The sequence below is a fragment of the Rhopilema esculentum genome, chromosome 6, assembly GCF_057945365.1.
Source record: "Rhopilema esculentum isolate cy_ngs chromosome 6, ASM5794536v1, whole genome shotgun sequence".
In the NCBI taxonomy this organism is placed as follows: domain Eukaryota; kingdom Metazoa; phylum Cnidaria; class Scyphozoa; order Rhizostomeae; family Rhizostomatidae; genus Rhopilema; species Rhopilema esculentum.
In genome coordinates this window covers 3,682,146-3,693,220 of record NC_142820.1, presented here as the reverse complement: position 1 = coordinate 3,693,220, position 11,075 = coordinate 3,682,146, and the positions used below count along the sequence as shown (strand labels likewise).

The 11,075-nt window shown below is 33.5% G+C and overlaps 2 protein-coding genes across 2 annotated transcripts; one reads left to right on the top strand and one right to left on the bottom strand.

The window, feature by feature from the left end:
* Nucleotides 1-84: 84 nt before the first annotated feature.
* LOC135686024 (leucine-rich repeat-containing protein 51) lies at nt 85-2,658 on the bottom strand. The gene is made up of 4 exons (XM_065202169.2): nt 2,489-2,658; nt 2,218-2,267; nt 1,557-1,739; nt 85-953 (listed from the first exon to the last, which is right to left on the bottom strand). The coding sequence occupies exons 1-4, from the start codon at nt 2,595-2,597 to the stop codon at nt 672-674; spliced, it is 624 nt and encodes a 207-aa protein (XP_065058241.2). The 5' UTR covers nt 2,598-2,658; the 3' UTR covers nt 85-671.
* Nucleotides 2,659-2,681: 23 nt separating this feature from the next.
* On the top strand, nt 2,682-10,899 carry LOC135686022 (E3 ubiquitin ligase RNF121). The gene is made up of 8 exons (XM_089108853.1): nt 2,682-2,769; nt 4,776-4,819; nt 5,502-5,643; nt 6,371-6,525; nt 7,156-7,384; nt 7,567-7,709; nt 8,549-8,650; nt 9,174-10,899. Exons 1-8 carry the CDS (start codon nt 2,710-2,712, stop codon nt 9,292-9,294), a joined length of 996 nt encoding a protein of 331 aa, XP_088964979.1. The 5' UTR covers nt 2,682-2,709; the 3' UTR covers nt 9,295-10,899.
* Nucleotides 10,900-11,075: the final 176 nt, after the last annotated feature.

Below are 11,075 nucleotides of genomic sequence, written 5' to 3'. Positions count from 1 at the left end.
ATAAAGTAAAGACCAAGGTAGCAGGCTGCTCGACAGGGATTTACCTTTTTCACTTTGTAGCTGGAGGGGGAGGTCTTGTTTCTGGAATCGACCCTAGAAAGGGTCAAGTCAAAAGTTTCCGAAACTCTTAGAAAGAAACATGGAAACCTTGACCTAGCCTTATCAAAATGTGCTTGTCTTCAAGTTTCTGCACAGAAAAGCTTCTTAGATTGCACAAGCAAAAATAAAATGCAAGCATGTCGTAGCTTCAAAAAACCTGTATGATTTACTCCTGAATTGCTGTCCTACCCATATTAATGTTTCATGAAGTAGTTCAGAGCTCAAAGTTCATGACTTGAAGGAGACTGAGTGAGAGAAAATCATTTGTCGCTACCTCATAAGATGACACAATTTATTACATTTTATGTTAACACGATACTTTTATGTTAAAGATAGAAATAACTAACAGAAAGTGTTTCATTTCTCTACTCATCGAAATTTTCTCTTTCCACAGAAATTTACAAAAAGTACAAAACAGATATATTGCCGTTATATAGACTGTTAAGGTGACAGTATGTACATTTGTTAACATGGAATACCTTGAGACAACTTACAATCAAGGATGCATTTATACAAAGTTAATCATAGGAAATTAGCAGGTACATTTGAGTGTATTATCCAACTCATAAAGTTTATTTCTTTTTGGTTCCTTTTTTAGATTTTATCATTTGATTCCATGTTTGGGCACTTGCTCTGTCCTGTTTAGTAACAGCACTGAAATCGAAAGTTTTCAATTGTGGTAGTTTTGAAAGTACATATTGTCTATACCCACTGACATCTTCTTCTATAGGATTGCCATGCAGAGTCAAGGTCTTTAGATATTTTAGATTTGCCAGTTTATCCAGTTCTGAAATTTTGTCAATTGCATTGCCGTGCAAGTATAAAACCTTCAAATTTGGATAGTCAAGAATACACTGCAAGAATGATAAGAATAAGAGTTATAAAAATGACAAAATAATACAAAACTAACATAAATTTTACTTTTCTAATACTTGGAAGTTCCCTATTTATAAGAATGAAAATTACTGTTCACCTGCTTGTCAAAGAGTTAGGTGAAAACAAGGATAAATAATTTATAGGTAAGCGAAGAACAGAAAGGTGTTTGTACTAGGGTCCATTGACTACCTTCAGTCCAAACCTGGATATATATTTTGCCTGCCTTCAGTCATAATCTGACATTAATAATCAGAGGCATATTGGACATTGTTTAGAATTTATACTTGCAAGTTTATCTTGAGCACTGATGTAATAGTTTGATCAAAATAGAAATGAATGAGTATAAATTGAAAAAAGCATAGAAAGGTTGAAACAAATCATTTTACTCAGTATGATATACTTTTACTTAGTATGATATATGATGATATACTGCATTTAAGTGCTATTTTCAAAGTTTGGTGTGTCAAAGGCTCTTTTAGTTTTGTAGTAGGTAAACTTATTGTAAGGATTTGACACTCTGTGCACTGCATATGGTGATTCTACGACCTCCAAACAATGAAGGATCTTAGAACAATTATTACCTTGTCAATGGTATATATATCATTGAATGACAAGTCAATCCACTCTAGTTTAAATGGCTCATTAATGATATCTGATATACATTGTGAGAAGTCAGACCACTCTGTGATCAGATTGTTGCTCAACCGTATGGCAGTTGTGTCATGTTTTTTCTTTTCTACTTGCTCACTGCTTGCCTTTTTATCCTACAATAATGTAAATAAAGAATAGTAGGGTAGAGAAAGACAAATAAATGCCAAGAAGAGAGAAACAATATTTGAATCTCTGCCACTGCTAATATTGGCAAAACTATTCCAACTTTACTAATATTACAAGGGGGAATGTTTCGATTCTATCCCAAACTTGTGATACAAATTTCAGGCTTCTCCCTTGAAGCATTTTCTACTCACTTTTTAACTATTTCAGCTTGAAAAATATTTGTTGAAAAATGGCTTTCAAAAAGTAAACATTTTACGACATTCAACCTTTTGTCTAAAACTCTCCAGAGTATGAAAATAATGAGTATATAATGAGTAGAGTATATGGTCATTTAAAGGGGTCTTAATAAGGCTCAAAGAGTAGTACTCTGACAAGTTTCAAATAAAAAGTGGTACTTGTTAAAGCCATTTTTAAGCCTTTACTATAGATGCAATGCTCAAGCAACCATTTGCTGACTATACTTACATCATTTTTTTGTACTTGGATCAAACCTCTTGGATCTTCATCAAGACATTCTAGAGAAGAAAAAGAACTTTCACAGAGAGCGCTCATTACTTGATTGAGGAGACTGAACGGATTTTTAAGCCACTATCACAAGACTATGATAAATATATATCAGTTCTCTTTAAATGAGTTAGTTTTTTTACATTGATTGTTGCAGAACTCGAGAGGTGGTGACGGTTTCTTCATAAAAATGATATCTTTTTTAATCTTCAAGATAAGCCTCAGCATTTACCTTTCACTGATGTAAGACACATAAAAGTGTAATCCAGAGGAGGTTTTCGATCGTTTCTATTGTCTGTTACAGCTTTAATTGCTAGCTTTTCTTGCATATTTGTGTTCATTTTTTCAACTTTGGAAACTCCGTGCTCCTGATTATGTTGTTGTTGCCATGTCAATGACCTTTAGCCTCCCTATCATTTTTGTAGCCTCAATATCCGTTGGATACGTGCAAAGATGGCGGCCGGAGAGGAAAGTCCTGTGGTTGTGGCAACTGGACCCAAGCTCGTTGCAATGGTGAATAGATCTTCATTTTCGTTATAAAAATATATTTACACCATGTCATATTTTGAAAATCACAGCTGTTTTTTGCTTGTAAGAGATTCCATTATTAATAGCTCAACATCTATGCTCACTAAAAGGATGGCATTCTTTTGGCCTAGGACCAATTTTTGTATTGTATTTTGTACAGTCTGATTTTGTGTGGTATTTTGGTATTATGGTGTTTTGTAAGCATAAAGTTATTAAGTGACTGATATAATAATAAACTTTAATAAACTTTAATTTTATTGTAATAAACGTAATAAACTTTAATTTTATAGTTGTAATCTACATGTCACATGGCATACTACTAGTACTTGCACTGTAAAAGTACACTCGCCTCCCAAAAATATTCGAACGGTCAGGTAAAATGATTGGCGTGATCGTGACTTACGCCTTGTAAGAAAATATGTTTATTTAAGTTTTGGCCAGAAACTATAAATAAATAGCGCCAGCAAATAAACGAAAGCAACCTAAAAATTTCGTTCTGAGAAAATTTATTGGCAAAATTTTTCTACAAAGCAGAAAAAAATGTTTATCTTTGGGCACTGGTAAAAGCAAAGGGAATGGTCATCAAGTTTTTACACCAGGCAGGTTATTCATAAAATGGATCACAAAGCAAGTCAACACACTAAGTCCACAACCCATAGAATTTGAAACCTATGTAAAAAGCTATTTACTGGAGAAAAAGTTCTCCATGTCATACATATAAAGATCCAATTGATTTGTTCAGTTTAAAGCAGAAACTCCAATGTACTCAAATGTACCTAAACTCTTCCACGGGCCTCTCCAGGCTAAATTTGATTGAAAATATGATGGCTTCTTTTGTGTATTAAAAATTCAACAAATATAGGTCCTCCAAAGATTAAGCAACAGTTAATTGATAAAATCTTGACATTTGGAAAAATATTCCTCGCCATTTCATTAAAAATTTGCATAAATGAATTCCTCGCCGTCTCTGTATGGTCAGTTTGTCTTGTGGATACCCCACGATATATTGGAATTTTTTTCACAAGTAAAATGAACTTTGGACTTTAAGATTTAGGTTATTTTATAGTTTAAATTCTTTATTAAAAAGAACTCTTGTTATCAAAAGGCAAAAATATATGGAATGCAAGTGTATAAGATTTAGCAATTCTCCATTCCGGGGATTATATCATCACTTTTGCATCTCACTATCTACAGACTTAAGTTAAAAATGGACTTCAGATTTGAAATCCTTATCTTGAAGTTAGAACTTAGTTTATGCTGAAAACTTCATGACCTTTGGACCATTTAGTTACAAGTTACTTTGTTTTAGATATTAAGATATTTCTTTAGATTTGACCGTAATTTACTGCTGTAGTGAAAAAATTTCACTACCAAAGAAAGTTCCATTGAATTGTATAAGAAAAGCTAAATTTTGAAAATGGGGCTATTCACTGCCTGACAGTCCAAACAAAATTGAATTTTTTGGCACAGATAAATTTCAATATAAAGGTTCCAATTCTATGAACCATTTTTGGCCAGTATGAAGATAAAAAATTGACTGGAACAGAGATTGGATCAAAATTTACCCAAAAAGGTGGAGTTACCATTTTATGCCGAAAATCATTATTTAGAGTCAAATTGATAGTTGTTTTGATTAGATTGTTATCAAAAGTCTTCAGTTTTGTGGTTGAAAAAGATGCTATCCTTTTCAGCCTTAATTTTGATTTGAAGGGAGTTGCACTGCTTCATAGATTGTGGGACACAAGAGTTTTTGTAGCATTTTGCTCTTGTATGATTGTCGCTACTGCAAAGGCATGGCAACTGGGACACATTTTGTGAAATGGTGACCATCTTTCAAAGTGAAGGTGCTGCTCCATTTCTACATCATTGCCCTTCTTTGAAATTCAGAGCGATTCATAGATCGCAATGCAGTTCAATCATTGTTTTATCTGTAACTGTTTTATTTACTTTTCATTTCCATTTTAATTAGTTGTACATTTTATCTTTTATAGATGAGTAACATAACTAGAGAACTTACTGAAGAAGAGATCAGAAGGTATATACTATCTTTTCAAAAAGTTGTTGAAATGTGTTTATAAAGTTAGTATAATATGCTCGGTGCATTAAATAGAGCAGTTCTAATTTACATAGATGAGTAACATTACTAGAGAACTTACCAGACAACTTAGACTCAAAACTTCCTTGTTTTCTACATAAGAAGTATAAAACAGCTCTGTCTTTTTGCAATCAAGCAGATCCAATTCTTAATCAAATAATGACAGGGCTGCATCAAATGACAGGCTGGTAAAAAGCAATTTTCATCACTACATCTTTGCTAAAATACTGACAAACAGGCCTAGCCAAATATGTTTCCTTTACCTCATAAGTTAATTTGCTATGTTTCAAGACAATGTGCTTTCAAATTTAGTTTAAAAAAGAACTGATAATCTTTGACCATCAAGATATAAACTGATTAAAAGAGGTTGAATCTAGCCAAGATATGTAACTGAAAGATTTTGATGTAATAACATTTCAGGCATCGATTTCACCACACACATCCATCATTGACTATGGGAGTAGGGTGGCATGACTAAAGACCCCTTCCCCCTACAATTTTTGCAAGAATCAGTGAGAATTCTTTGGCAGTATCCAGTCATCATAGATAAAATGATATTAAACAAAAGCTTTAAATACTTGGGAGGATACTTTTTACAACTCATTATATACACAAATTTTAGAATCGAACATGAGAAACTTCATGCCAAGCACAAAGGCCATGAAGCTATGCACATGGAGATGATTTTAATTCTATTGGCAACCCTTGTTGCAGCCCAGCTTTTGTTGTACAAATGGAAGCAGCACTACTATAGGACCTATCATGTAAGAGGTTTTGTATGAATGTGTTCAATATGGTTTGTTTTTTAGAAACTGCTTTGTTCCAAAAGCTTTAGTTATGTTGTTTTCATGTACCACTATAGTTCAAATGTTGCTCAAACAGCATTCATTGGCATCACAGGAATGTAGGGTAAAGAAATTGCATCTCATTGTTGCCAAGATTTGTTAACAACAGGCTATATACATTTTTATAAGAAACTAACTTGGTTTCTCAGTTAAGTTAGTACTCAGTTTGTCACTTTTTTAATTTTAGTTTTTGTGAAAAAATTTTTAACTAGTTGAGTGTTAAACCTAACAGCTAGAGTCTTGCAACCAGATTTCCAGTCAGTTGAAAGGAGCTCTTATTTCTATTACCTATGTCAATTGAACTGGAAATAAGTGCCTAATTGCCAAATAATTAAACTTCGTCCTATCTTTAAACAATGGATTAAAAAATGAGGAATGGATTTTAAACAAGACATTTTCCTAAGTTTAAGGGGTGACCAGTACCATTGTTTCTTGTTTATTGTCATTTTATGGTTTGGTTTCTTATCTGCTTCTTACAAATAAGAGAAAGGGGTAGTATGAATTGAAGGGCAAATATAACCTCAATGATTTCTGACACTAATTTTTGCTTTGGCTTATTTTAAGTAGTATATTTTCTTCACACTCTTCATTTTCTTTGGTGTAACCAGTCATTTATTGTTGTAACTGAATAGTGATTTTCTTTTAGCTGGTAACATTGGTAGGATTGTGGCTCATACCACTTTATTTCAATATTAAACTTGGATGGTTTCGTATGTTAACAGTTTGGACAATTTTTTCCTGCATCACTCTCTATATATTCCGAAAAGCAACAACTTATCCATTACAGTCCAGCACTCCAAGGTAATTATGTTTCTCTATACATTTAACATAACATTCATAGCATCAGAAATATATATTTTACAAGTAAAAACGAATTTTCCAGAATGCCTAGCTAGGACTAGGTTCTAAAGTTATTATGCAATTGATTTGGAATTTCTTGTTTTCTATACTCCAATTTGTGTATACTCAATTAAATTCATCTCACAGGAACTGGCCTGCAAGACAATATTGGTATATAGGAAAATTTGAATAGAACTATTTGTTATAGACATCAAATCTTCACATGAGATTTTTCTACTGCAAGGCTAAATTTTGCTCATGTTAAATTGTCAAAATGTTCAATGAAGTAAGATATGGATGTGTATAGGAATTCCAGTAAAAAAAAGAAAAATGTTTGCGATTATTACAAAAATGTTTACAGTCCATACAAGAGCTTTTAAAAATCACTAAAGATGGAGAATGTTTTGATGCAGATTGTATAGAATCCAGAATGACATAGCTACAATTTTATAAAGCGAAGCCCTTGCTTTATTTTCTATGCAGCTATTTTCAGGTAGAAGAACCCACATTTGCAAGGGAGTCTGTAACTCAGTACTGCCCTTAACCTAAAAAATTAGACGCTATAATATTCCCTACTTTTATTGATTTTAGGCTTGTCTATAAATGGTTCTACAATATTCATCGCATCACGTATGGCCTTGGGATAATCGGATATTTCATTATAATGTCAACGTTTCTTGGACTAAATCTTCTTTTTTACATTTCACCCGACACTGCGATGGGTGCTGGTGTTACGGTAATTTTCTATGGCCTATATTATGGTGTGCTTGGTAGGGATTTCGCTGAATTCTGTACTGACAAAATGGCAGCAAAAATGGGGGTAAGTGGTGTATTTTATCATCACTTTTGATTATAATAGTCGATGTTTTATTCTATGTAGCCATTCCTAGTTTCTCTGTTGTCTTGAAGTTTCATCTCTGCGTGCTTCTTTCTTACTTTTACCTAGAAAGGACATCTATGTTTGTACAAGGAAAGGAGATATCATATCTGTTTGTTTTGCAGTACTATACTGAAAGCAGTTTACCATCTAAGAGATTGGCTGCCAATATTTGTGCCGTCTGTGGACAAGAACTTGTTATCGCTAGTATGGATGATATTGAGGATGATCCTCCGGAAAAGACTTATAAGCTTTCTTGTGGCCATTTGTATCCTTTTCATTAACATCATAACTTATATATTTTAATAGTCTTTTGGCCCGTATAAAATTGAAAATGGCTTTGAAAAAGCAAATATTTTTCAGTATACTGAAAGCTTTTTATCTAACACTTCCCAGAGTATTAAAAGTCAGAATAAGGTTCCGAATAAAAAGATGGAAAATACGACCCAGTTTTTGATCGAAGTAGACCAAACATTGAAGTAGGCCAATGATTGGCCTATTTTGATCCACAACAGCAACTGGGTATATATTTTCCATCATTTTCTTTCGGAACCTTATTCTGACGTTTTATGCTCTGAGAAGTGTCAGACGAAAATGCTTTGAGTATGCTGTAAAATCTTTGTTTTTTCAAAGCCATTTTCAACTTATATGTTTTTATAAAATTTGAAAAGCACCTTGACATACATCCTTTGAAAAGGGTTTTACTTTGTGATGACACTATCTAAATAGCCCCATAGATCAATTGCAGATTCATCATCTTGTTCTTAAGCGAAAGCCTATTTTGCTGAAAACCTTTGTATATATATCTTACTAAATTCTCTCTTTTGCATGTTAGACATGAAATTCCCAATTTTTCCGTTAAATCTTCTGTACACAACTTCACACGGCCATTTTACCATCCTATGCCGATGCACTTTTTCCAGCTTTTTCCAGTGTAATCATTCTACTCTTTTTCCAATACGAATTATTTTAAATATTAAAAAGATATAAATCCTACGCTTTGGCAACTTTTTAGCAGTTGGAATAATCAGCCATAGCGTTCTATTTTATTTTATTCTTCTTTTGGTGTTAAAATATTCCTGTTTACTATTTCTTAACTTATAACAGATTTCACGAGTTTTGTATCAGAGGTTGGTGCATTGTTGGCAAGAAACAGACATGCCCATATTGCAAGGAAAAAGTCGATTTAAAACGAATGTTTAAAAATCCGTATCCTTTCAAGATGCATTTTTATGGAGTTGTCATACATAGCAGTATGGATAAAACCCTTTATTATTGTTTTGACATGGATACTTTTCTTATTAAACTCTACTGGTAAATTGAGATGCTTACAGGAAGAATGTTTCCCGGAACTTTCTTTTTGTAGAAAATGCCTTGACCTACAATGTATGCCAGGTAGTAGAAATCTTAATTGTGAATGGTTTTCTGTTTTGCAGCACTATTTTTTTATTTTTCAAAGATTGTCGTTTTTGCTAGGTGTGTTAGTATTTTGACTGAATTTGTTGTGGCCAGTATTTCAAAAGCCCCGAACGACAACAGAACATTATTTGCACCTTCATGCTGGTATTACAATTTGCTCAATTGTTTGACTAACATCCCTAACTAAAAAGCATATCTAAATGAATTTTAGATGAAGAGAAAATACCACAAATTTAACCTTGGTTGTCATAAACCCAGAGTAGCTTTGCCTCTTGTTTTCATGTCTCAGTCATTTTCTTGACTCGCTTTACAGATGGGAAAGGCCACACGTCTTGTTTGGTCAACTCCTTGATTGGCTACGGTATCTTGTCGTTTGGCAGCCTGTGATCATCATAATTGTGCAAGCCATCAACTATATTCTAGGACTAGAGTAACTGCTTAAAATTAATTGATTAGATATTCGAATTACAGCAAATGTTTTTGATAACCTGTATTATCGTGATGTTTTTAACAAGTTGTTTGTGGTAGCAAGAAAAACTAGGTTTAAAATGTTCTTTGTGGCAGCAAGAAGGGCTCGTTGACTCCATGGAAACTCGTGCTTTGCGTGAATTCCGCACACCTTTTAGGTTTTGTCAGCCTATACCTAACCTGATCCTGATATTTTTGCTTTTTACAGATCCTCTTGATTCTGGCCTCGTTGGGCTCCGCTATCATGTCAATCAGTTGATAGAAAATTTTCAGGTTAAACGCCAAAATCTAGAGAATATCCAGCTTGTCGATAGGCGATATTGTATGGTACTAGAAATGCCGTTCCCACCCAATAACTTTTCAAAAATTTCTTTGCTCACGCGATCATAGTCTCTGGCCTTGTCCGGCCAGTCTGCATAATTTTTGGCTCTGTTCCACGAAATTTATTTTCTGGGGTGTTTCAGGACGGCACTTTTCAGCCCGGAAATTTAACCTCTGCTCTTATAAGTTAACCAAAACCTTAGTAGGCCAACCGTTGAAAAACCTGAATTCTTATCCAAAAAACAAGTGCCAAAATTGACTATTTTTAGAGGATACACAATAAAAAAATTTAAACTTTATTAGGAATGGTCCAGAAACTTTTCAAATTAAAGTATGTTTTCTCCCCTACTTGATTCTTTCTCTAAAAATTATTCTTTTATATCTCCCAGAACCATCTATGTTTAGTTTAATTATTATTCGACTCATCAGGGCTTTTATCAAGTCTAACTTATTCATCCTGAAAGAAATCAAATCAAAGACAGGATTTATTAAAAAGTACACCTTGAACCAAAATATGTAAACAACGTGTGATTATTTCGGAAAGAATAGAGTATAATTTACATGATGCTAGAACATAATTTAAGATTGTTTTAAAAAGTCCCTTTGTAATGTTGCCTGTTGAAAATACTTTCTGGGGCACCAACAACGTTGAATCTGAAGAAAATGGTTTAAATCACAATGTCCGTACCCGTGCTTTGCTAAGCGACAAATCTGCGTCGATTAGAACTCGCGCTCTTAAGGTGACGTCGGCGGTGGAAGAAAGGTGTCTTTAAACAAGGAATATCGCTTTGAAAAAGAACGAGGCTTCTTAAGAAAGAGTTTTCCAAAAACAATCGCTAGAAGTTCTTTCGTATATCCAATATGTAGAAAAAGGCGCTGAAATAACAAAATATTTGTCAATGGCTTTTTGCAGTGCAATGTTTATGTGGTTAATGCATGATATTCAGGATGCCTAAAATTACAGTCTATGCTACGTTTATTTTTGTTAGTAACACCTTTCTGTAATGAATTTATTTAGGATATTGTTTGAGCTTTTTCTTGTAAAGTACGCCTTAACTAAATTGTGCAAAAAAGGAAAATTCCTTATTGAAATTCCACTCTAACAGCTTAAATATTATATAGTTATTGATGCGATGTATTGAGATACTCAATGAAAATTAACTTGTTCTTTGTAATCATAGATTGTCTTAAATCGAAACTAGAGTTCATTGCTCTCTCAAAATGTTTCAAATGAAAATTGTTCAGTATCATTTTGTTGTTTTTTTCGGATATGCTAAAGTTGCTCTTTTTAAGTGTTATCATTTATATAATATTATGTCAGGCCCATTTGATTGAGGGGCTTATTCAATAGCGGGGGCTTGTTGCAGTGGAAGTTATGGCTCCTGGAAATGGCCGGCAGAAACGATCGTAAGGGGGAACATTCTTC